Raw genomic sequence first — 27,864 nt, forward strand, 5'->3', positions numbered from 1 at the left:
CTCCTAACCACTACAGCAAGCTGGCTCTCTCCACACCAAGCTCCTACCATAGTAGTTTTGCCCAAATACCAGTGTCACCTAATGTTGCTGACATGATGACGTCAATTCTGGGTCACATTGTTCATCTTCTGGGTAAGTCTCCTCTGTTGGCCGGCTGATCAGAGGCAGGGCAGTGGGGCATGATGACAGGAGGCCCTACCTTCACCAGTGGGTCTAGCAACCCTAGTTTTGGTAAGGTCTTACTATTGGGTTTGATCCTACAGATCTGTTCTGCTAACTCTGGTGCTTTCATCTAGTGCAAGAACCCATGGAAAGATACAGCAGGTATCAACATGAGGTCTCTCATGCAAGAAAGATGTGCAACAGATAGTGGGATGGGTCTTCAGCACCCAACTGAACGTCTCAGTTTGTGTACGATGCCTCGGTTACAAGGCCATCTAAAGAGGCAGAAATATGTTTGTGTTTTAATCCTTAAGTATTGCCCAGGACATTGTTAAGGTAACAATGCAGCGATTTTGTGTGATATAAAACACAGTGACAACAGGCTCTTGTACAACGGGCCTCCCTGATGCTTGCAGACATTACTATCTGTCAAGCATGTGCCTTACCATTATTTAGTCCCCCAAAGAAAGTAATTTCAAAATCTACATGCGCTAAGTGCTAAAGGACGGCTCTATAGAATAAATGAATCTGAGACCCATTGAGATGGATGGCTTTGTTGTGATGAGAGTGAAATTAATAGTGCCAGAGTCAAACGGCAAATTCCATTTGAGATTTTAAAAATTAAAATTGTGCGACATTGACAGCGGCCCCGTGACCATCACCAAAGTTAATTTCTACCTTGCAATGACTCCGTGGACGCGGCCATGACAACGATGCACATTACCGAATTCTCTGGAAAGGCTGTTAATTACTTTGAATTTTGATTTCTTCCTTGTCTTCCGAGCCAACAACGTTTAACGTCTAACAGACGTCAAATCGTGAAAGGGCAAATAGTAATCACTCCAGCTGGTGCCAGAATCCAATGTGGAGAAAGACTTCGAGAATCAGACCAGTGAACCATTTTGTCCAGCATCCTGTAGCATACAGTGGCCATCCAGTTGCCAACAAACAAGGCACAGGTGCTGAGGCACTGGTGCTTAGAGGTTTGTTGTATATAGATGATCATGTCCGTCACTGTGGCTAATAGTCATCAATGGAACAGTTGTATATCAACCTGTTGAATTCCCAGATAAGGCCATCCATGCTTATGGCTATCACAACATCAACTGGCAGGGAATCCCCACAATTTACGAAAATCCTGGGTGTGAGAGACACCTGAAATATGAAGCTTCTTTGTACTTAGTCCTTGGTCCATCAAAGTCAGTGCTGTCTACTCAGACCAGCAGTGACTCTCCAGGTCTTAGGTAGAGGTCTTTCACATCACCTTTTAACTGGAGATGTTGGGGATAGAACTTGGGACCTTCTGCTTACCAACCAGATGCTCTACCACTAAGCCACGGGCTAGCCCCATGGAAGAGATCCCTGCTCTTATTCAGCCTTATACTGAATCAGACACTTTGGCCCATCAAGGCCAGTATTGTCTACTCTGGCTGGCAGCAGCTGTTTCTCTCACTGTATTCAAAGGCTACTTGAGCCAAGACTCAAAGCAGCTTGTCCATCTTGTGCATCCTCCTCTCTCGAACTCAGTACACTGGCAGAGTCCTGGCTTAAGACCAGAGTCCTGGCTTAAGAGATCGGTTCCAGTTGGCCGTCTTAACTATAGTTATTTCGCACCCACAAACCGGGATTCCAAGCCTATATTAAACTATCTTTTAAGACCCTAATCCCTTGGGGAAGGAAGACCTCATTCCAAAGAACCCAGCAAGGGCAGTATAAAAATTGAACTATTGTTAACATTATTATTATTAACAACAATACAAAATGAATGTGGACTTCTGGATCTTGTGCCAAAATGGCCGGGACCAGTGTTCTATGGTTCTGAAGGCACCAAGACTTACTCCTAGGCAAAGATGCACAGGACTTGAGCTGTATGTTGCCTAATGACCATTTGTGAAGTACCATCTGTTTTCCTCTACTATTTCATCACTTCCTTCGTTGCCTGGAACAGCATAAAATTAGCTCTCCGTGGGTTGTTTACCAATTTCCGTAGCACTGCGAGGCATATGATCCAGACAGCTTGATTTGCACATCCTTACTCTAGTTGCACGTAGAGGGGAGACGGGAAAAATCTTCCAACACATTGCCTATTTTTAACGCCTCAAGAAAGGCCTCAACTACCAGAGAGAGAGAGAGACAGAGACAGAGAGACAGAGACAGAGAGACAGAGAGAGAGCGAGCGAGAGAGAGAGAGATCCTTGCTTCATGCGTCAAAAGCACATAAGCAGTAGGTGTAGGTGCCGGGGAGACTAAGGTTCGAATCCCCACTCAGCCATGAAGCTGTCTGACCTCAGCAGAGCACCCCCTCTCAGTGTTCATTTTCTCATGGAGCTGCTATGAAGAGTAACTTGCCGCATGTAAGTTGCCCTTTGATAAGGACGCAATAAAAATGTGACAAAGACAACAAAGCCTATTCCAGAGGGTTCACAGGAATAGAAGGAACTTGAAGATTATTTAATCTAAATCCAAGGTAGGTTCATCTATATTCAATCACCCCTAGCGCCTCTGCTTAGATCATCTATAGATAATACATCAGACGCTAGTTAGGTGCAGAAATGCCTGGAAGGAGAATGCTCGCTAAAAACAGACCCAGACGGTTCGGCGCACAGACCAAAGGGCTCCATATCCAAATGGAAAGCCAGAAGCTTAAGGTTACCAGTCACAGCTGTAGGACTAACTTTCTGGCTAAAAAATCAAATCCTACCCTCCATGCCAAGAGATCACACCTAATACATATTCAGAAGTTCCAATATAGTTTCCTAACCTTTTTTCAGCCTGCAAGAATGTTTGGAATTCTGACACAGCCACAAAATGGCAGCCTCAGGAAGCGGAGCCAGACGCAAAATGGCTACTGTAACCAACCTTCAGACATAAGGAGAAGACCTCGCACTGGGGTTGGCAACTGCTGCCAAAATGTTTTCACAAATCTGCACAGCCAATCAAATCTTCAACAGCCAATCAGAAGTCCTGTTGGGCAAAAGCCCCACCTGGCTCCTTCACTTTCTGAAAACACTTAGGGGATGCCAGGAAACATTACTGGTGGGTGCCATGGTATCTATGGGCATTACATTGGAGGACCACTGAAAAATATATGTAATCCTGACTACTTGTTACTCTTGCAAGGGGTGGAGTGGGGGGCAGGAATCCAACCAAATCCACACGAACCAGCTAACCCAGATAACTGGAATTCATCTAATGGGATTAAATGAATTCAAAAGAAATTCTGTCTAAACATTCGGAAGAAGTTCCTGACAGAGTGGTTTCTCAGTGAAACAGGCTTCCTTGGGAGGTGGTAGGGTCTCCATCTTTTGAAATTTTTAAGCAGAGGCTGGAGAGCCATCTGATGGAGAGGCTGATTCTATGAAGGTTCAAGGGGGTGGCAGATAGGGTTGTGAGTGTCCTGCATAGTGCAGGGGGTTGGAGTAAATGACCCAGGAGGTCCCTTCCAACTCTATGATTCTATATTACGGACACATCCCCAACATGGAAGCATGAACGAATTTAGAAGTCCAAAGTCCTCAACATATTTTTAATCAGTTTATAACAAACAAATACTGCATTCGACACAACACATTTTTACACACACAAAGTGTGTATAGGTGTAAACATAGATATATTATAGATCTATAAAACAACTTTTATATTGTATGAAATAAATTCACTGGGGGGGGGGGGATGGGAAGGATTCTTGGAAAACATTTATTTTCCCCCTAAAGAGAAAATTCGACTATCGTAATAAGAAAAAAACATATTTTAGTTTCTCATTGCCAACATGGCATTGATGTCCCAAATGAGATTCCGTAATTGATCCATAATTTGCTTCAGCTGTTGATTCTTCTGTTTCAGTTTCTGTGGAAAGAAAAAAGTTTGTCAGTGTTGTCTGATCTGTTCAGGTTGTGTGTTCTGAATTTTAATTAGAACAACTGCAATGTGCACAGAAGTCTGTTAGGCGGTGCTGAAGAAGCAGATTGTTAACGGAGGATGACCGCAAACCAATGTCTCAATGGTTTAAGACACTCTACAACAGCCTTTTTCAACCTTTTGACTATGGAGGAGCCACTGAAATATATTTTCAGGCTTTGAGAACCCCAGGAAGTGATGTCAACTGGCCACAACTTCCTGCCACACCCTGGAAGTGACATTCACCAGAAGTGATATCACCACCCGTATCTTTCAGCCTTTTTTTAGAATCATAGAATCATATAATCATAGAGTTGGAAGGGGCCATACAGGCCATCTAGTCCAACCCCCTGCTCAACGCAGGATCAGCCCTAAGCATCCTAAAGCATCTAAGAGAAGTGTGTATCCAACCTTTGCTTGAAGACTGCCAGTCTTTGCTCCCTCCTACCACCTTTACTACCACTACAACAGCTCCCCCTCATGTAGGCCAGAAAGAAGGGCAGGAGCTAAGAAAATAGCCCCGACCTCCCATACCATACCACAAGCAACGCCTTCCTTTTGATTTTTACACCCACGGCCTACCCAGAGCCCTCCAGGTAGAGGGTGCCAGTTCCCTAGCTTGCGGCCAAGTCTAGTCAGGCAGGAAGGGAAAGGCCATGGGGACCCATGGATGGGAATCCCTGCTCTATAGGAATAGAAGACAGTGCAGTGCAGTGGTCAGAGCGCTGGTCTACAACAGGGGTGGCCAAACTGTGGGTCTCCAAATATCCATGGGCTACAGTTACCATGAGCCCTTCCCAGTGCTGGCAGGGGGCTCACCTGGGGAGCCACAAATCTAGGATGTGGGAGACTCAGGTCAGAATTCTCATTCTGCCCTGAAAGACCACTGGGTGACCTTTAGCAAGCCACACACTTGCAGCCTAGATTGCCTCACAGGGGTTGCCATGAGGATAAAAATGAGAAATAGGGAAGTGGCTTTGAGTCCCCACTGGGGGGAAAAGGAGGGTATAAATGAAGCGAATGAATACCCTCTAGTCTGACATATTGTTCAACTGAAACTTGATCTCCCAATGGCAGACTGCATAATTTCCGATCTGTAGCCCCAACAATTATGCTGCTCGTCTCTTATTTGATCAAGGCCACCATTTCGGATTAGTAAACATACCTTGATTCCGGAGGAAAAGACATACTGATGCGAATCTAACCTGCTTCGGGCAAGAACGATATTCAGGAATTGGAAAGATTACTAATGGTAGGTGGAGCCATGGGAAAAGAGCCCTGCCAGCTCCCCAAATAGCTTTGCCAATACATCCCGGGCTTGATTTATAGCTGAAACCAATCCCCTTGAGTGAAAATGCCTCACCGTGTTGAATTCTATTAACTTTCGGGAGGTCCACAAATAAATCTTGGGATAAAAGCAGAAAGCTCATCTGTTCAGGCTCCGGTCACCGACACCTTCGCTGATAACGCAAACAACTAATACCTGCGTTTACTCATTAATATCTGCATTTATCATGCGCGGACTAGATAGTTTATTACGGAGTGCTTAAACAACCTAGTCGCATGTTAAAGCAACCACACGCACACAAACTTAGCCACAGCCAGGCGAGCAGGAATTACGATGACGCTTTCTTGTTATAAGGTTGCTGGTCAACTCACACAGAACAATCCTGCTGCCACCGTGATTATGGGAATAAGTCATCTCAGGGACCCGTGCTGCCATGAATTAAAACTCGTTGCCACAGAGTTGTTGTTTTTACATGACCATGAAATGATATCAAAGAGCTTTTGGGCATTGCCAAGGCCAGGGAATTACCGCTTGGCGCCTGCTGCCACCACAATCGAGTGGCGAGGAAAGGGCTCAAGTGCTTCGCAATTTTCTCTCTCGCAGCGTGATGTCACTTAGGTCCTTCGGTATAAAAAAAATGTAATCTCCATTTCCCCCTTTCATATTCAAGCCCCCAAACTAATAATGGTCCATTTGGCCGGGCTAGTTCCAGTGCCTCTTAAGGTTAGCAAGCTCCATTTGGATTTGCGGTCGAAGATAGGAGCCCGGCCAATTCCGGCACATTTGACAGGATGAATGTACTTCCTGGGGAGTCACTCTTCAGATATTAGTGCGACACACTGCGTAGCTTTGCCTCTGAACTGCCCCTATGGGATTGAGGTTGGGCTCTGAAAAGGATCTGACAGCGTGCTGTGACTTTTTAAACCTCCTGGCTTCCTGTGCTCTTTATTTTGTTTTTGTTTCCCCCGTCCCCTCCGCCCGAATATTTGACACAGCCCACAATGTGGAGAAAACACTTCTGCCATGCGCTCTGTGACGGCAGTGGAGCTGCAGGCAATTCTACATGGGATGTATTTTAAACATATTCTGTTTAAAATACTACTTGCGCCGGGGGGGGGGGGGGCGTTACCCATAAAATCCTTGGTGAACAATAGGGGTGGGCATTTTTTTTTAATGGTACTTTTTGGGTCTATTGAAACTGAAAACATCTCACAATTTCCCGAACAACCTCAGATCATAATACCATTATGGTTTTCGGATTCGGGATTTACTGGAAATCCTGGGGTTTTTTTGAGTCCACTAGACATAAGGAAAATACGAATTTCGGCATGGAGAACAGGAGGAGGGGCTGGGAACTTGGCAGTTCTCTTTAAGTATTTGAAGGGTTATCACCGGAGGAGGGCAGGGAGGGCAGCTTGTTCGTCACATCCTGATGGTTTCGCTCCGTCTCCATAACCCCCCTTGAGGGTTTGCGCATTAGCCGGCGGAAGGCAAGCGCCATAATACGTAGCAAAGCCATCTCGAATACACGTTTGAAAAGTCGGGATATAAATATTGTAATCAAATACATTTTTTAAAAACGACAGCGAAGCTGGCACTTGGCAAACTTGCTTCCACATGCCTAATTAGGCGGGAGAAGCTTCCTGAACATGGCTGCGGCAAGCCGGAACCCCCTTTTAATTAAAAAAAAAAAGAAAGCTTCTCTTGGAAGAAGGAAACTGACACATTTTAATTATTCAGATGATGACAGCAACATCTCAGAAGGACTTCCAGATTTCTTTTCGGATTTGCTTCTAACTGCTAGAACTGTAAAACAGCCCCAGTCTTTTGGAAAAAACGGGGGAAACACCCACGCACGCAGGGTAATATTTCTGTCCCTCATCAGCATATGAACAGTACTGCTGATAGTGAATGAGCCAATCAAGATTTATTGAGCCAGCTTGGTTAGGAGTGCGGACTTCTCATCTGGTGAGCCGGGTGTGATTCTCCGCTCCCCCACATGCAGCCAGCTGGGTGACCTTGGGCTGGCCACAGCACTGATAAAGCTGTTCTGACCGAGCAGTAATATCAAGGCTCTCTCAGCCTCACCTGCTTCACCGGGTGTCTGCTGTGGGGAGAGGAAAGGGAAGGCGACTGTAAGCAGCTTTGAGACTCCTTTGGGTTGAGAAAAGCGGTGTATAACTCTTCTTCTTCAGTAATATCAGGGCTCTCTCAGCCTCACTCACCTCACAGGGTGTCTGTTGGGGGGAGAGGAAAGGGAAGGCCGCTTTGAGACTCCTTCGGGTAGATAAAAGTGACACATAAGAATCAACTCTTCTTCTTATAGAACTTTCAGATGCGATTGAAGTAGTCTTGCGTCAATGTATGGAATAAGGAATATATATATTTATATCTGACATTTTGGGGAAAAAATCATTTGCTTCTGCTATCCTACCTGCTGCTTAGGTGATGTGGCTTTAAATGTAGCACAAAGTGTTGAATTCAAAACATTTTAAAAGTTGATGACAAAGCATCATGCAGCCTGGCTTTTAAGCAAAAGGCAATTATGACTTCCAGTTAAATTAGTGGATTTCACAGCGTAATTGGATCAGGCCCTTTCATTGGCGGAAAAGCACAAATTAAATATTGACCCAGAAACTGTAAGTACAGTCTACTTATGCCACGCATGCTTAATAATGTTCCTAATTGATAAAAGTTGGACATTTCCTGTAACAAGGGGCAATAATTGAGATTTCTGTCCATCAACAGATCTATTTACAAACTGGGCCATAGACAAGATCATTGACAGAGACACAAAATGGAGATTGGGGGAGTCTCTCTACAAATGTCCTGGCTATGGAGACTGCCAGGAAAGGGAAAGGGAGCAGTGGAGAAAGGGAAGAGAGAGGAAAATGAGATGGCATCCAAAGTGGGCATCTCACTTTTCCAGCCCGGATTGTGATTCTAGGTTCTAGTTCTAGGCTAATAAAAATCCAAAATGAGGCACTGCTCAAAATGAGGCACTGCTCAGTTAACTTTGAAGCACGGTTTGGATCCATTGTCAGAAGCTAATTACAAACTGTGGCTCACTACAGTTAGCAGTCAGGAACGCAATTTTAACCTCAGCACTGAAGTGCAGAAGTTCAAGTGGGAAAAGAAGAAGGCGAGAGGGAAAGAATAGTTTAGCCTTTCCAATGGAGAAAATATCATACAGAACAGTTTTCATTTGGAACGCTGAAGTTGCTGGGGGGGGGGGGAGGGATTTTTCTCTCACATTTGCCCAGTTTTGTTCTAGGCCAGTGGTTCTCGACCTTGGGGTCATGACCCCATTTGGGGTCGCTTGGTCCCTTTGCCAGGGTTGCCATGCTGCTGGCTGCTGTGGCACCTGGGGATCCGCCCCTCTTGCCTCCACCCCCTTCAGCCATCTTGCTGAGGCTCGCTCCCGTTGCTCATGCCGCCCACCCACCGCCGCCAAAGTTGGGGTCGTGCCCCCCAAAAGGTTGAGAACCGCTGTTCTAAGCAATAGTAAGAAGGGGAATTAGATGACATTGAGTAAATATGGTGTGAGCAGACCCTTTTGAGGTTGTAGAGAGAGGGCTCTCCACATCTTCAGAGGAGTCTGCGGGGGAACATTTAAAGACTCCGCCAAGCAGCTGATTCCGTTTGATGGGATCTTTCTTAATCAGCCAAATCAATGACAAATCTATTTGAGCTCCTCTGATGCAGCTCATTTAAACTGATGGGAGGTGTGATTTGGCTTGAATAATCTCAAAAAGTATTAGAATCAGTACTGATATTCACGGATGGTTCACCATTGTCCGCCTCTGTGTAGGAATCCTTGCCTGTCCCTCATTCAAGTACTAACCAGGATCAACCCAGCTTAGTTTTGGAGATCAGGCTAGACTGCGTCATCCAGGATCTGAACAATGGCACCCAAAATAACTTGGGCTTTCCTAACCAGAGATTATCAGAGCAGCACTTTTCTGGGAGTAAGCTCCATTGGACAGGCTGAGCAAGATTCTGAGCAGACCTCCTTAGGATTGCTCCCAGAGGGGCAAGAAAAACCTGAGTACTGCTTAAATTCAGGAGTACAGCATACCTTTCCCATGATACTAAATGATTATTAAAAGATTACAAGGATCTCCTGACGTGTACAAGCAGACGGTTGCAAGAAAGATAACAGAAAGAAGTATTTTTCAAACATTTTTCAAACGCTTCCCAGCAAGGAAAGATGGAAACAAAGGGAGAAACTTCGTCTATCGAGCAACAGGGTATTTTATGCCTGAGTCAAAAGAAGAAAATATATATTATCATTGCAGTCCATTGTAAGGATTTCTCTCTGTCTCTCTCATGCATCACTGCAGTCAGGCTAAATTCCAACTAGGGAGAATTATTGCAAGGTATCTTCTTTATACATTAATAGGCTAGATATCAGGGGGGGGAATTCACAGTTCAGCAGTGGAATAGGCTGCCTAAGGAGGTGGTGAGCTCCCCCTCACTGGCAGTCTTCAAGCAAAGGTTGGATACACACTTTTCTTGGATGCTTTAGGATGCTTAGGGCTGATCCTGCGTTGAGCAGGGGGCTGGACTAGATGGCCTGTATGGCCCCTTCCAACTCTATGATTCTATGATTAATAAATATTCATTTGCAGCCCAGACTCAAGAAAATTCAAAACTGTCCTTAAAAAAAAATTTTTTTTTAATGGAGAATATAATAGTCTTTAAAAAGTGCAAAGAAAGCTGGTTGGAACTGATGCTTCAAGGCACACATCTCCATGCAGCCAGACTCCTGCACTAGTTCTGTTTGCTGAAGGAGGAAGAAGTTAGGCTGAGTCATAAACATTTATGAAATTCCTTTTTACAAGATCATACCAAGGAGGATGATAAACAAATTAGCATTCAAGCTACAACAACAAGGGCAAAAAACATGCCATAAAGCTATCAATACGCCCCACGAAAAAAACAGACAGTGAAAGCATATTAACCGTTGAAGGCTGCATATAACGGAGGATAAATTCATGTTATATTAAATCTTCCTATATATGTGATGTTATACCATTCGGTTAGAGAAAACGGGGGTGGGGGAGTGACAGTTGCTTTGCTTTTAAAATTCACATCCTGTAGCCATCTTCCCCGCACACTCCCCCCCCCCACCGGGCCCAGGCACACTGCCTGTATGGAAAGCCTTTCATAACATTCGTTTCCTCGCTAATTGGCAGCGACAGAAGCAGAAAATGTCAAAAACTTCTCTCTTTTTTTCAACACTGAGCTTCAAGTCTCTCCCCCCCCCCCAAACTTGACTTTAATTACTTAAACAGATATAAACACAAAAGTGAGACCCGGGGCGGCACCTCCAAAAAAAATCAAAACCACAGCGAGTTTTATTGCAGCATAAGCTTTTATAAAATGCAACCTGCTTCATTAGGTGCAGGGTTTGTTCTCTGCTGCTTGTTTCCAATTCAATTCCGATAGCATCTTACTGACCAACAATTTTTTTGGGGGGGGGGTAGAAGAGTTAAAGGTCCCTTTGTCACCTCCTGCCGCCCCGGCCGATCCTGGGCTGGCTCCTTTTGCAGCTCAGAGGACCCTGGCCAGCCCTAGTTGTGGCAGTGGGGAGCTTTCAGGTCCCACTGCCCCAGCTGATCGACTTTTGCAGCTCAGAGCTGGGGATGGCTTGTCTTCGGTATAGCTGAATATACCGGAACACAAGTCAAAACATTTGGCTTTTATTTGGGCTCCGATGTACCGGTAGCTCCTTTGATTTCTATCCAGCTTAAATAATACTTGAAAAATACCATTAAGGCATTTTGGGCTTAATTTTTGGCTCGGTCTTTGCCGAATGCACACCCCTAGTTTCTAGGGTTCTGCTGGACTTGAATCTAGTTCTTCTACGGCAAGTCAACAGGGCTACCCTCATGAAACTCTGTTTCCAAATGGTTCCACTGAGAAGTAATATGGGGGTGTCCCATTTGACTGTTGCTCAGAAAGGTCACCGACTCTAACTCTGGAGCTGCATGGCTGTTTGTCCCCACTATTCAGACATTCCCCCCCCCCTTTATATACTTTATATCTGTCAGCAAAGGATAAGCCTTCCATGCATCCAATGAACAGGCTCCAGTCCATGAAAGCTTATGCTGCCACCTGTTAGCCTTTTAAGATGCTACAAGCCTTCTCTTGTTTTCAGCATCACCAACTGGCTCTACCACCCTAAACAGAGGAACACCCTAAACAAAGTCCATGGACTTTGAATGATATAACCCCGCTTAGGATGACACTGTAACTTATCTTTCCCTTGGCAAATCAATAAAGGCTATTTGATGAGACTGAAAAGGGAAAAGATCTTGGGGTCTTGGTGGACAGCTCGAAAGGCAGACTCTACATTTGAGGTTATTAGGAACGGGATTGAGAAGGAAATAGCCAATGTTGTAATGCCCTTGTATAGATCTATGGTGCAGTCTCATCTGGGATACCAGATACAATTCTGAGATCACCGTATCTCAGAACATTGCAGAGTTGGAAAAAGGACAGAGGAGATCAACCAAGATGATTAGAGAGCTGGAACATCTTCCATATGAAGAAAGACTGAACAGTTTGGGCTTTTCAGTTTAGAAAAGAGATGACAAAGGGAAGGCAAGCTAGTGGTAGGATGGAAATTGTTAACAAATAAATATTTTACCCTTGCCCAAAATGTTAGAACTTTAGGGCATCCAATGAAGCTGATGAGCATACAGACAATGATTAAATTGCAGAATTTTCTGCCAGAAGATGGCCAAAGGAATAAATGGCTTTCAAACTGGATTAAATAGACTTATTTTCAAAGGCTACTAGCCTCTGAAACCCAGTGCCCGGAGGCAAACATCAGGGAAGGTCTTAACCCCCATGCCCCATTGTTGGCCCTCCAGAGGAACTGCCTGGCCACTGTGTGAGACAGGATGCTGGACTGGATGGACCACTGGTCTGATCCAGTAGGCCTCTTATGTTCTCATTAAATCAAATTTACTATCCAAATCAAAGAACTTATTTTAGACATTTCTATCCTGTACACTCAACTCACAATGAATGGGGCTTGAAGAGAAGAAGATCTGTTTTTCTATACCATGCCAATAAAGGTGCTTTGACTCTGACTGCCTGAAGGAGTCTCGAAGTGACAAACACCTTTCCTTTTCTCTTCACACAACAGAACCCCCTAGGAGGTAAGAGAGGTTGAGAGCTCTAACAGAACTGTTCTGCAAGAACAGCCCTGCAAGAATTACTCCAAGGTCACACAGGGGCTGCATTGGAGGGGGAATGGGGAATCAAGCCTGGTTCGCCAGATTAGAGTCTGTTGCTCTTAACCACTATACCTCACTGGCTCTCTGAAGAACAGATGTTCCTACTGGACTGTGCTCATAGGCGTTTTGCCCACGTTTTGGCACCAGGATCAGAAATTTTCTAATTGTATAAAAATCTTGCCCAGTCTTCCTTCTGCATCAGCTATCGCAAGCTGAAGGATAAGTTGCATAGACAGACAGCTCAACACGTTGCCCTGTCAACCAATCTGGATCCTCATAATAAATGTTAATCTGTCAGCCGCATTCACTCAGATGATAATTTGCAATTGTAGATTTACACTGAAGCGGAAAATTCGATTCCATCTTTAGCATAAAGGACACATTTCCCCCTGAAACTCTGATAGAAAGGCACACAGGCTTACCCCTCGCTGCAGACTCAACTGTGCTTCCTCACGTATGTTTAATGTTCAAGAAAGGTGCTTGCTTTATTACCGCTTTAAGCACAAAGCTTCTGCTCAGCCACTGAACAACGTGATTCAATGCTTTTCAACCCGAAGAAGTCACGGCTTACAAACATGGCCTGACATGTTTTGGGCCACAAGTGGATACCTTGGAAAGACCGTTTATGCACTGGAGGTTTCATGCCGGGCTGCAGGCTGGAGTTTTAGTCGTGGCAGGTTGCCCCACCTCTTCCTGCACCCACATGGGGGAGCATTTGGCCCGGTGCACCTCATCCACCCCCGATTTCTGCTCCTGCACAGGAGCTGGGGCAGTGAAGTTCCCAGTGCTTAAACGGTCAAAGAAAAGCAAATTGTAGTCTGCTCCTGGACCCCACAAGGTGTTTGGGCCTTCAGCTGGGAACCTGTTAGCCTGTGGCTTGAACCTAACTAAGTGATCTGTATATGCTAAGGCAGGCAGGCAGGAAAATTAAGATTTGTATGGCAGAAAAGCATCCATATTCTGTTATCTGTCTTGCCAATTAAAGAAGTCCGGCGGGCATGTGAGAGAGGGCCTTTTAGGTGGCAGCCCCATGATTACAGGACAACGTCCACAAGGAGGTTCACCTGGAACCTGCACTTGAAATCTTTAGGTGGCAGCTGAAAATGGTTTTCTTTAGGGCAGTGCTTGACTAATTTCGCTTTCCTACTTATTGGCTACCTTCAATTCTGATTTTTAAATTGCGATTTTAATGTACTATTATGGTCATTGTTTTGCTTACGTTATAAACAGCCCTGAGTTCTGTATGGTAAAAAAGGCAGGTGATAAATGCTTTAATAAAGAAATAAATAAAACTAAAAGCATTCTCCAAACACAGAAGTGATCAGGAACGTGCACCGCTAGTTCCTGCAAATAGGAGGCAGTAGGAAGTCTCTGGAGCAGCCAGGCCTGGCCAGCCACCCTCCCAGAGTCAAAGGGCAATACCGTCTGTCAGCTGCATTTCAGCCTGCCACTGACCACAAGGATCCTGGGGCTAGTGAACATGGTCTTCCAGCCTAAATTTGGGCCCACAGCCCTGGGAAGGTACTCACACAGAGTGTGGATCCTATTCACAAGGTTTTCTCTTGGTCTTCCAGGGACATATGTAAGCAACTAACTGATATCGCTGGGCAGTATCCATAGTGTGGAGTCCGGGCTCATGCCTAAACTCTTGAAAGTGGTTGAGGTTGTCAGCTGGATCCTGTCAGGAGCTGGTACTTGTAGCCCCTCATCTGGGGTTTGCAAAACCAGTCAGAGGATCTCCATCTTAGCTGGATGTAGCTGCAGCTGGTTTCGATTGAGCCAACCTGGCACTATCTCCAAGCAGCTGGTCAGTACACTCGGTGGCTGTCCATTAGCAGAAACAGCTGGGTGACATCTGCATACCGGTGACACCTTAGCCCAAATCTCTGGATTAGCTGGGCGAGGGGGTAGATGTATATGTTAAATGACATTGGACAGAGTATTGCTTCCTGTTGGACACAACATGCTGGAAGATGCTCTTCTCTGCTGTCACCCTCAGTCCCTGATCTTGTAAAAAGGACTGTAGCCACTTCAAGGCAATGTCTCTTATCTCCGGTTTTGCCATTTGGGTGGAAGTTAATTAATTTTAATAGTTTTTTTTTAATTTTTAAACATTTATTGAGTGATATGATCACATATGGTCATGTTGGCCCACTCCCCCCTCCCAAAATGGCCAATGACGTGCCGGGAGGGAGTGGGAATGGAATGGCCCCAGCCATACAAAATCCTTGTGGCCAAGGCTCATTGCACATGGTAGCAACTGGAATCCAGAGAGGTAAGCAATCTCATTTTATTTGTCTGCCCTGGAGACCAAATTGAGAGGAGACAGAGAAATTTGGAGAAAATATACCCCCCACAATGTATCTGGGGAGGGGTCCCAAGTTTGCAGAAACACCTGTTTTGGGTATGCGTGGCTCTGATCCATAGATTTAGATATCTGCAGATGGGGACCACTCTTGAGAAATAGATATATACGGTAGATGTGATTCACAGATGTATTTTATCCTCCCAAAGTAAATTTCCATTAGATACATGCTAAACATATGTATGTCATATATGAGCCTCTTGTGGTGCAGGGTGGTAAGGCAGCAAGTCTGAACCTGTCTACCCATGAGGCTGGGAGTTCAATCCCAGCAGCCAGCTCAAGGTTGACTCAGCCTTCCATCCTTCCGAGGTCGGTCAAATGAGTACCCAGCTTGCGGTAATGACTGGGGAAGGCACTGGCAAACCACCCCGTATTGAGTCTGCCATGAAAACGCTAGAGGGCGTCACCCCAAGGGTTAGACATGACCCGGTGCTTGCACAGGGGATACCTTTACCTTTAAACATATGTATGTAAATTGCTACCTTGTTCACTTCCATGATTTCCCTTCTTTCTTCACTAGCAAAGTGAAGTTGACTGGTTGCTCCACGGTCGTCGTGCTTGGAGCCGTCCTCTTCAACGTAAGGAATGAGTTGCTAAAATGAGAACAAAGCTTTTTATAGAAAACATACCGACGACTTCTCGTAGATTTCGAAATGAAAAATGAAGTTCATTTTTCAAAAACAAGAGAGAGCTAGGGAGAGACAGACAATTCACCATGATACAAATGCATAGGAACTCCAGCGTTTAAACTGTACGGTTAACTGTTCTCAGATATTTTAGGAAATTTGACAGCTACTCTTTTGCAAATAGTTAATTATTCTTTAAAGCTTTATATATATCATTACATAAGCGAAAGGTTAAAATATGTTGAATTTTAAAAGCACTTCGGTTAGAGCAAGGAACAAAAGAAAATGGTTCTCGCTTTGGGTGGAACTACATATTATGTGCAATTCCAAACTCTTTTGTACGGAGTTCTTATTTTTATACAGTGCAGTTACTAGAAAAAACTGTAATTTAAAGGGAAAACTAGTGTGTGTGTGGGGGAGGGAGCGTTTTCTTAACCCTTTCCCTTTGCCCTCTTTTCTTGCTGCAAATCACCTTCCCATCCTTGCTTATTTTTGCCTGCCAGGGAAAACTGGCCCTGCAGCCATAAAATCTCCCCAGTGGAGCCAAAAGCAGGTATGTAAGGACACTTTCCCTGCCAAGGAAGGAAGAAAATTAAGCCAATGCTACCATACAAACCTTCTTTAAACTACAGCGCCAGTTGAACTGAACCAAAAGAGCTGATTTAAAAAATGGATTGCAGAAATGCATACACCCTATGTCTTCATGTTCTGGATGTATAAAGCACAATTCCAAACATTTAACTCTGCAGGAGTTACTTCTCTCTCACTTACCTCTATGGGAATAGGATCAAGCCCTGCACAGTTCTCGTTGCATTTGTCATATACTAATCTCAATTTCCGAAAAAGTATCGAAAGTTGACGGAGATGCTCTTGCAGCTTCCCTAACCTGTCTTGATATGTGCCTGTGTGATACGTTACGCCATTTGGAAGCTGGAGAAATCAAAAAGAAATTAGAAAGAGACAATAAAAGCCAAGGTCATCTTTTATTCATTCTCCAAAACAAATTAATATTGAAAAATACCAATTATCTTTCTTTCAGCTTGAAGCATTCCTGGAGATGTGCAGCAAACACACACTTGCCTATTAATGCTAGTTGTAGAAGTCATATCCAGGAGTTATTTATTTTTGCGTCACCCTTCTTTGAAATAAAAACACCCATCAGTCCCAAGATAAACAGCTTGAAAATAGTCATGGAACTTAGCTTTTATACATGATAACAGCAATGAGATTATTATATGCTAAGAATTGGAAAACTGCGAGAATACCTACACTAAAAGCCTGGCTGTTAGATGCTGGAATTTGCAGAGATGTTAAACTTATGTCTTTGATAAAAGCCAATTTATTTTATGACTAACTAGAAGCCTCTTGCACAAAAGGGAAAAATGTTTTGATGATCTGTGGTTTTAAGGACTAAAGAAGATAATCTCAAAATAATTTAAATATAAGTAAGTAATATTGTTATAAATGGATGAATTTGAATTATTTGTTGTTTTGCTGCTTAGAAAAAAACATTTTATTGTGATTAATTTAACTTGTCTATTCTTTGCTTTTCATTCTTTTTTCCTCCTATACTTGTATCTTTTTGTATTAAAAACTATTAATAAAACTTTTTAAAGAAATAAAAACAGTCATAAGAGATAAAAGCACAATAAGAAGCAGCTATTAAAGATTAAAAGCAGTTGCTTCAAAAGTTACCGAGTTATCTGAAAGGCATATCTAAATAAAACATTTTTAGTTGACACCCCCTCCCTGCCCAATAAGCTAAAAGCAGTTAAGCAATTGTAGGTTTATTATAGGTAAGACCAAAATAATTCCTAATCCCTGCAGATGAAACCTGGAAGGAAGTTTTGTGAAGAAAAGTACAGTATGGGGTAATGTGGGTGCTTAGATATTTAAACAGTACAAGTACTGACTACTTGTGAGCACAACCAAATCAATCCACCCTCTTACAGAAATCATTCAGTTATTTAAGATATTTAAACACTGTTTCCAGAGCAGCATATCATTAAAAACAAAACAGAAATTAAAAACAATTTATTTTAGTTTATTTAAGTTAAACAAACAAACAACATCCACCTTTCTCCCCAACAGGGATTCAAAGTGGCTTACATCAGCCACCTCTCTTCCATTTTACCTTCACAAAAACCCTACGTTTAGACTGAGAGGTTGTGGCTGGTCCAAGGCACTCAGCAAGCTTCCCAAGAAGAATTGGGATTCGAACCTGGGTCTCCCAGATCCTAGTCCAAATATTCTAACCTTTATAATGGGTCTCAATAATAATTTAAAGACTTATACCTCATCGCTCTCCCCAGGAGAGACCAAGGGTGGCTTGCACCATTCTCTTCTCTTAATTTTATCCTCAAAACAACCTTGCGAGGTAAATTAGGATGGCAGACTATGCCAAGCCCAGAGTAACCTAGCGACCCTGCACAAGTGGGGATTTGAACCGGGGTCTCTAAGATACTAGTCCGACACTCTTAACCACCGCAGTGGACTAGCTCTTATTACAATAACAATAACAGTTGCACTTCTGTTTGGTGCTAGGGAGACGTTTGTTCAACTGCTTCGGAATATTATTTTAATAAGTTACAGGCTGCCGTTTCCACTTCTTTACAGAAGCTTCTGCTTGAAACCAGTTCCACCCAACATGATGTGAGCTATTCATGCCTGCCTGGCATTCAGCACAAGACACAGATAAAGCATCCCCAAGACTGGAGCCTGAAAACCTTTCCCCCTCCTTAACATCCAGCCTGATAAAGGGTCCTATAGCAGGACTCAAAAGATCGCACCTGTTTCGTATTATATCGGCTGGTCCTAAAATATGGCTTGGATTCTTGAACTAAAGGGGACCGGGGGAGAGAACAGCGAAAAACATACAACCAGCAGGTCCAGTTAAAACCAGAGTTAAAAGTACACAGGAGAGCAAACAAAGTATCCCAAACTGAGGGAAATGAATCAAAGGTTTGGGCGAACAAACCTCATGCCTTGGCATCTTGTTTAAGGAGTTGATGAATTCTGCGCCCTGAGAACTACTCTCAAGAGGTGTTCCCAAGCTTTGGCATTACATCGAAAACGAACTTGCGCAGCACTCAGGATCTTATGCTTAGATCTTCAAGACAGGTAAGCCTCATGGAATTCTGTGGGACCAATTCCCATGCTTAGGACCCATGTTTAGGATCAGGATATTACATGTAAATAAATTCCACTGAGCTCACCAAATAAATATTCTTTGACTAACTGTGTCAAAAAAGGAAAGAAAAAAAAAGGATCAAAGTAAGCCAGATAATCCACTCTCTCACACATTCTCATTAAAAACAAAAATGGTAGAAACTTTGCTGCTAACATCATCATTTTAGTTTGGGAGGGTAATGGTGAGAGGTTACTCGTTGCTAAGAATTTGCATTGCAAAGACAGGATCAAAGAAACTACCAGATGTCAAAGGCTTGTGAGAAATGCTGAAAGGGAGTTAAACAAACAAACAAACAAATACAACATTTCAAAACATTCATCCCTCAACAGGTTCATTACTAGGGAGTTTGCAAGGAAAGAGAAATAGTTCCCCCCACCCCTGGATTCAGATATAATGGATGCAAAAAATATTGGTAATTCCAGACATTCCCAAACCCCAATACCATCATGGCATTCTGATTTGGTAAATATTCAGGAGTCCTGAATTTTTTCCAGGTCCACTCTACCCTAAAGGGCCCATTAAAGTTAACAGCAAATCCATATATTATTCAGTGGTCTGGGGGGGGGGTGGTTAAGGTAGAGGCACCAAATTTGCAGAGTAGCTGATGTAGCCTCTCCTGAAAAGTATCCCCAAGTTTCAATTTTATAGGCACCCAAAGAAAGTGACCCCATCCTTCCAATGCGGGGGGGGGGGGGATAGTAAGGCTATACAAGCCCAGCAGAATGTCAGAGGATCTCTGCAGTAGAAAATGAAGAGTGTACATGTATGGGTGGGGTGTCTGGAGGGGTATTTTTGCAAGACCAGCAGCAGATCCAGTGCAATGTGCCCGGCAGAATCAATGTCACTGTAGCAGTGTCAAACCCCAACAGGACTAAGGTCAAATTTGAGAATCTCTGAAGTAGAACCTGGAAGGGAGGCATTGTTGCAATGACAGCAAAACCGGGGCAATATATGAGTACCCAGCAGAACCCATCGCCAAACTACGTGTCCACCAGCAAAACCGAGCTAAACAGGACTGATGTCAAACACAGGACCACAATTGAAGTGAGGGGGGTTGCAAGGAGAGCGGAACTAGCAGTGCAATACTGCCCAGCAACACAACCCAGTACCAATGGGACAGCAGTACAAACACAACAGAACTAGCTGATGTCACAGCAGAGAGCCCCAGCAGCCTTTTTAAAATAAGGGCAGCAGAAGCCTAGCAGAACATTCAAAACTGCAGAGTGGGCAGGCACTTTTGCTTGCCTACCTGAACCAAGGCCAGCCCAGTTCACAGAAACCCAGTAATATTGTATTTTCTCCCAAAGCCAGGGGCAAATGCAGAGAAACCTGATATACCATATCCACAGGGAAGGCCTCAGAAAGAGGAGGGGGTTGTGTCCACCCTGATCCTCCTCTCTCAGCAGCAGTATAGCAATCATCACTGCCTAGTGGTGGAGCCTTAACTTTCAGGAAAGGCTTTCTCTTTCCCACCTCTCACCCCTGCAAAGAAGAATGTATCACAGCAAATCAGCTTCGTTATTTATGTTGCTCCGGTGGGTTCTGCTGGTTTCTGCTTAGCACACAGGTCACACTATCCTCCTAGACCCCTTTCCTTTCTATCAAGGTGAAGAACAGTTTTTGTGTTGCAGTTTTAATTTCAGCATGCCATTTTGGCTTGGGGTGGCTGGTGACTCAGTGCCACCATTGATCACCAAGAAGCCCATGGAGAGCTCCCCACCTAACCATGCCACTAAGGGTTAGGCTGAGAGCTGTCTACTCTGTTCTCCTCACTGAGTACAGAGTAGGAAGAAAATTCAAGTAGAATAATATTTTTTTAAAAAATAACAAGGAGAAACCCACCACCACCACACACAACCCCCCTCCACAAAAAAAGAACCATAAGTTAACCATGTTTTAAACCAGCCCCAAAGAACCAAAGCAGAAGGAAGTAACCTGGCTGATTCCTATATTGATAGCTGGTCAGATTTTCTTATCTATATTCAGCCAAAAGATACCCCCAAAATACCGGTGAAGTATGTCATGGATGTTTTTTTTGTCTTGGGTATAGCCGGATGCACATTCGTATTCATTATTAGATTTGGTTCACTGAGTAGGTTTACCACAGTGAGGACTAAACACAATCTATCTTTTTAAATACATGCCCAATCTCATTAGATCTTGGGAGCTAAGCAGGGCTGGCCCTGGTGACTAATTGGATGAGAGACCTCCAAGGAAGCCCAGGGTGTCTATGCAGGAGAAGGAAATGGCAAACCACCTCTCTTCGTCTCCTGCCCTGAAAATCCCATGGGGTTGTCATAACGTGGCTGCAACTCGATTGCACAGAATCACAATAACTCAATGAAGGCCAAGCAGTTTACTGCAAGGTCCATTAAAAGTACACAGGAGAGCAAACAAAGTATCCCAAACTGAGGGAAATGAATCATGGTCCCTTTCAAAGATCAAGATCTATCTATTCTAATTAAAGTATCCACTTTCCCCCCCCCACATACAGCAGCTTTTGACAACTTCTCCAGTTTGGGCGGGAAATGTAAACCTGACAAACGATCCAATCAAATGATGCACGTTTATGAAAGTATGGCTCCTACTAAACTCACTAGTACTTATTCCTAAGTAAACCTGACCAGGACTGGGGTGCAGAATTGCAAGCCTATTCATAATTACAAGGAAATAATTCCTAATAACCCTCTAAAACCTGTTTCAAAGTAAACCTGCCACGATAAGGCTGAAAGAGAACTTTAGAAGAATCAGTATAATATCCTGAAGAGTTATGTTTTGTGTTTTAAAAGAAAGACACTTTTAATTTAGGAAGGTACATTGAATATTCAAAAGAGGGCACTGAACTTCATACTGAACCTGGAGTTTCTGAAACAGTGTCATAGATATGGCCATGTGGATCCATGCTGCTGTAAGCTTGAGGCTAGACTACTGTAACATTCTCTACATGGAACTGCCCTTGAAGACAACTCAGAAGCTTCAGCTGGTATAGGACATTGTAGCTCGATTACTATCAGGAATTAAGCAGGCCCAGTTGCCCATACCTATTTATTACCTATATTAACTCTTTCACGTCCTAGGACTCACATAACCAAAAGACCTTTCCCATATGCTTTACTCATCTGAACAAGGGAACAAGCTTACTTGAATAAATTCACTACCTGCCCAGGCTGTTGTGACCCCTACCTAGAGGAACAGAATGCCTGACAACGGCAGGAGGGCCTATTACACACCTGTCATTCCACAGAGTATATAAAATGTTGATGTTCCAAAGTATATTTTAATAAAGGGAATTCTGTAGTTTTAATGCTTGTAGAAAACGTTTAGACAGTTTTATTAGACGGTTATTTTATTAGACAGTTTTATTTTTAGACAGTTTTACTGCAACACTGAGACAATTTTATTGCAACACTTGTTTTCTAATCTGCCTCAGATTTCTGTGAAAAAGGCAGAGCATGAATTGACAGTTTCTCTTCTTCAAATGTATTTATTTCTTTAAAAATATTTATTAGCCACCTTTCTTCCAATAGAACTCAAGAAGGCTTACGATAATAAATAATTAATAATTCTCTCTGCAGGATCAGCTGGCAGTCTCTTCAGCAGTTTGGTTGAACAGCCAAAAAAGCCCCAGCTGAGCCAGTGGGGAGAGTGCCCCCTGGCAGTTTTGTGGGCTGCCTTCTGCTGTCCCTTTAAACTCCCCATTTAACAGGACTACAGGAGAAAGCCCTCAAACAGCTCTGTGTTGGGAGTAAAGTCATCCAGCCCTTCAGCTGTTGTTCCAGATTTGCTGGGAATTCCCAAATATTATTTTTATTATTTTATTTTATTTATTATATATTTATATACCGCCCTCCCCGGAGGCTCAGGGCGGTTTACATAAGAACAAAGAACAATACATAAAACGGTCTATAAAAGCACATGAGTAACCTTACAATAATAACTAATAGTTGTAACCCTATAACAATGTAACAGCATAACAATATAACAATATATCTGGGATCTTTTCAGGAATTCTTTCTGGTTCTCCTAAAAAATCCCAGGTACATTTGGGATGCTAAAATATAACCAAAAATACTGATAAGGGGTTGTCGGGGGGGTGGGGTTGGCATATTTTCGGTTTAGACAGACCTGAATGCCTACCCCTACTTCAGGGGTAGTCAAACTGCTGGCAGGGGCTTATGGGAATTGTAGTCCATGGACATCTGGAGGGCCGCAGTTTGACTACCCCTGCCCATCCAAATATTAACCAGGACTGACCCTACTTAGCTTCCAATATCTGATGAGATCAGGCTAGTCTGGCTATGTGAGTCAGATGGATGGGGAAAAGCCTGAAGACTTTGGATGCATTGCCTGGGAAGAACAGGGTCTAGGAAAGAGAGGGATGTCAGCAGAATATACCCTCCAAAGCAGCCTTTTCTCCAGGGGAATTGATTCCTGTCATCAGGAGATCAACTGTTTAATACCAGATTTCCAGATCCCACCTGGATGCTGACAATCATACTACCACTAGAGTCACCGAATTAGAACCCCCTCCCCCAGTTCAGTACCTATTTCTTACTTAAATTGCAGATATAGGTATGTTTTCAGTCAGCCATTGAAAAATGTACAGGTCCCATCCTAAGCAGAGTTAATACTCTTCCAACTCCATTAAAGTCCACATGCTCAGAAGACTGCAATTCTGCTTAAGATGGCATTAGTCAAAAACCAAAAAGGAAGACGACACAGCGGAAAATAAAGCCCTCACTAGTCTCAATCCCCCCAGTAAACATCTCATAGAGGAGTGGAAGGGAAGAGGGTGCAGATGGCATTGGCAACTGCCACTGGAAGGGGGGCCATGGGTACCGGCCTCAACCATAGACACAAACACAAAATAAAAAGTTGGAAGAACTCCAAATCATTGTGGAAAAAGGGGAACATCAGGAGGGAGAGGAGGAGGAATTAGTTTTTATTCCCTGCTTTTCACAACCCGAAAGAGTCTCAAAGTGGCTTACAATTGCCTTCCCTTCCTCTCCCCACAACAGACACCTTGTGAAGTAGGTGGGCCTGAGAGAGCTCTGAGAACTGCGACTAGCCCAAGGTCACTCAGCTACCATGTGGAGGAGGAGTGAGGAATCAAACCCAGTTCTCCAGATTAGAGTTCACTGTTCTTATCCAACCATGCTACATTAGTTCTCAAAACCATCAACTAAGGATTAGTGTAAGTGGTTCTTAGGGGGCCTCTTGTGGCGCAGGGTGGTAAGACAGCTGACATGCTGTCTGAAGCTCTGACCATGAGGCTGGGATTTCAATCCCAGCAGCTGGCTCAAGGTTGACTCAGCCTACCATCCTTCCATGGTCAGTAAAATGAGTACCCAGCTTGCTGGGGGGGTAAAATGGTAATGACTGGGGAAGGAAATGGCAAACCACCCTGTATTGAGTCTGCCAAGAAAACGCTAGAGTGCATCACCCCAAGGGTCAGAGATGACTTGCTGCTTGTACAGGGGATACCTTTACCTTTAAGTGGTTCTTAGAATATCATGATTATACAAGGATTGGCTACTATTACCCAGTTCATGTAAATCAAGAAACAGCAGTGGAGGAAATCTATAAGGGAACATAATTGCTCTGGAAGGAAGAAAGCAGGAAATTACAGCGTCCTTTAGCTGCCATCTAGTCTGAGTTTTAATTTTATGTAGAGCAACTGATTGATTTAATTTAAAAGTTGTGTCGTATTGATTTAAATAATGTTCATATTCTGCTTTTTACTTTAAAAAAAACAACAACAAATTCTTTCTCTGTCTGAAGCTCTTCTCTCATTCCTACAGTATCCATTTTAAGGACGGGTGCAAGAAATTCCACAAGCGACTAAAACAGTATTAAGGGGGAAGGTCTTATGACCACTGATGCTCACCTGCATATTTCTCAGTAACTGGAATATCTCCATGGTGCGAAATACAATATCCTGAACAGTCTCTTGGCCAATGCGACAAAGAGACGCGGTGTTCACTTCCCGAGCAGCTTGTGACTGGGGGCCGGAAAATGGTCCAGGGGGCAAGCCTGCTCCCGCCAGAGGAGGGGTGGACATTGCTGAAATCTGATGCACTTTGCAGGATCAAGCTGTACAAAGAGAAGAAAATGAGTCTCAGAATTTGGATACATGGTGGGTAGAAATAGACGGGTATATTTACCTACACTGTTGTTTTCCCCCACCCACATGTGTGTGAAAAAAACACATTAGTATACGACTACGTTCCAGTTGTACGCATTGAATCTAAACCAGATTTGATTTCTCCAAACAGAAACTTGCAACAGAGCTCTGATTAGGAAACACTAAATTTAAGTTCTACTTGTCTTATTATATATTTCTCATCATATTGGAATGTCTTACCTGTCTGGTGTAGCTACAAAAAAGGACTTATAGATGCACATATGTATACTGTGATGTGAAACCTTTCCCAGGAGCTTATTTTTAAAATTCTCCTTATTAGCTCCTGCCATATCTCACACTGACACTCAAAACCACCTGGAATGTTCCTGCTTTTTTGGCTGCAGCTGACTAATAACCATAACTACAGAATCACACCACTGAAATAAATGTTAGCAGGTCTATGGAGTATTCTTTAAAAACATAGCTTTATTGAGGATCTGAAACGGCTTCACATGGTTAACCATCAAATCTTGCCTAGACTTTCCAATACACGGGAAAATAGCTACAGCTTTTAAAACCCCATTTTGAGTACAAATAATTAGACAGCCTATTCTTTTTCTAGCTTATTGTAAAAGCAGAGAATTTAATCAAAGCAGTAAACGGGCTCCCACGAACCATCTAATTACAGAGCCTCCTGGTTTGCTCACCCACTACTGACATCCTAACTCTCCATTAACTGAGTCATGGGTTATTGGAGGGGACAACGCAAGGTGACCAAGGAGCTGTGCCAAAATCCACCATGATGAAATGATGAGACATTTTCAACACCATTTTAGCATGGCTTTGCCCATCAAGCATTAGTGGAGAAACAGAAAAAGTCCTGAATTGTGTTGTTGTTTTGTTTCCACGCTTCTAAATTAACACACAAGGAGGAACAGTGCAATAATTTCTCCTGGTTAAGGGAAATAGTGCACACCTCTATGCTCCACATTAATGAATCCAAAGTTATTCACATTCCCTCTATCTTAGCCTCATTAATGAACTGAAAACATTGGGAGAGACTGGGATAACAAAGAAGTAGCTAACGGACACTAATGAGCAATCACTCTTGAATATATGATGCATTTACAGGCATATATGCTCTAGTGGCTAAGTTTCATCTCTAAACCAGTCAAGTGAATGGGAGGATCTGGAAACCCTTTGTCTAATAGGCTGCAAATCTGTCTGGAACATACTGGATCAGACCGATAGTCCTTCTAGCCAAGCATCCTGTCACATACAGTGGCCTAACCAGTTCCTCTGCAGCATCAACAGGGTATAGAAGCTGAGACCTTCCCCTGATGTTGCCTCCTGGCTCTGGGATTCAGAGAACTAGTGTCTCTGAATGTGCAGGTTTCCCCTCAGTCTTCAGGGTTTACCTGCCACGTATCTACTAATCCCCCCTTTGAAGCAGTTTATTCCTGTGGCCATCACCAGCACTCAACTTCATTTGCTACTTTGTCACCCATTCACCTAGTTGTGGAGGTCGCACCCACTGCAAGTTGTTTGCTCTTCACACACTCATGGGCACTTGTTTCAAGAGCCTAGATTTTGTAGAAGACAAGAGACATTTCATTTTGATTTTTAAGTTACTTAGGGAAAATAATGCATTTGATTATGTATTTTGCCAAGAGAGAAATAAGCCGCTTGACCAACGACAGGGCACAGAGGCTGAGCCCTTTCCCTGATGTTGCTCCTGGTTTGGAGATTCAGAGGCTTAGTGCCTAGTAGGCATTGATAGACATCCATGAATCTATCTAATAATCTTTTACACTGGTTTATTCCTGTGTCCATCACTACACCCTTTGGCAGTGAATGCACCTTTTAATCACTCTCTGTGTAAAGTAGTATTTCCTTTACCCATCCTGAATGCCCTTGTGTCCTAGTATTTTGGGAGAAATGACAAACCACCCGTTTTTTGTCAACTCTCTCCACCCCATGCATAATTTTATACACTTCTATCATGCCTCTTCTTAGTTGCCTCTTTTCTGAACTGAAAAGTCTTCAGCCTTTCCTCGTAGGGAAACCATCTGGATTGCCCTACTTCCAACTCTGTAATGTCTTTTTTGAGACAGAGTTAACAGAATTGTACCCAGTATTCCAAAGGCGGCCATATCATGTATCTATACAAGAGCAAGACAATACTGGCCATTTTATTCCCAATCCCTTTCCTGACAACCCCTCACATAGTTTGCCTTTTTCTATGGCCCCAAGACCTTTCCCCCTTTCGGCCTCATCAAGTTCAGACCCCATGAGCCTACAACTGAGATTGGCATTTTTGTTGTCCTAATGTGCATCATCTTACATTTACTTCCACTCAACTTCATTTACCACTTTTGTCACCCAGTTTGCAGAGGTTCCCCGGGAAGCACCCACTGACAAAGGGGCCTGCTCTTCACACGCTCAGGGGCACTCTTGCTTCGAGAGCCTAGGTCTTCCAGAACGCTAGCCTACAGGCAGGAGCGAGTTCATTTTGCTTCGGACCGCTGCTAGATTTTTATGTCGCTTAGGAAAAATGCATTTTATTATTTTTATGTCGCTTAGGAAAAATGCATGTTATTATTTACTCTGCCTAGGGGGAAACAAGCCACCTTGCAGTGACATTGCAGCGTGGGAAAGCGGAAAGGATGCGACTCTTCTTAGCAGCAGCTAGAAACTCTTCACCGAGATAGGAGGGGGAAGCATCCGTCCCGCGGATGCGCGACTTACGCGAGTCTAAAGTCGGACGAGGGGAAGAGAACGATCATTCACCCGCCTGCAGTTGCCCGGGAAACCGAACCCACGACACCGGAAGACGAGGCCGGAAGACGGAAGGGGATAAACCGGAAGTCGAAACCATAGAGCTGCCAGGAAGAGAGGCAACTATACATAAACCGCAGGGCGAGAACAGAAAGGCGTGAAGGCGGGGCTTAAGAGGAAGGGG

General features: G+C 43.7%; 1 protein-coding gene across 1 annotated transcript; it reads right to left on the bottom strand.

Annotated features, from left to right (window-relative positions):
* Positions 1 to 3,669: 3,669 nt before the first annotated feature.
* On the bottom strand, positions 3,670 to 27,818 carry MED30 (mediator complex subunit 30). Its single transcript, XM_077351617.1, has 5 exons — positions 27,651 to 27,818; positions 24,666 to 24,871; positions 16,360 to 16,518; positions 15,445 to 15,555; positions 3,670 to 4,008 (listed from the first exon to the last, which is right to left on the bottom strand). The coding sequence occupies exons 2-5, from the start codon at positions 24,837 to 24,839 to the stop codon at positions 3,913 to 3,915; spliced, it is 540 nt and encodes a 179-aa protein (XP_077207732.1). The 5' UTR covers positions 24,840 to 24,871; positions 27,651 to 27,818; the 3' UTR covers positions 3,670 to 3,912.
* Between the last annotated feature and the right edge of the window lie 46 nt (positions 27,819 to 27,864).

Source organism: Paroedura picta, chromosome 9, assembly GCF_049243985.1.
Source record: "Paroedura picta isolate Pp20150507F chromosome 9, Ppicta_v3.0, whole genome shotgun sequence".
In the NCBI taxonomy this organism is placed as follows: domain Eukaryota; kingdom Metazoa; phylum Chordata; class Lepidosauria; order Squamata; family Gekkonidae; genus Paroedura; species Paroedura picta.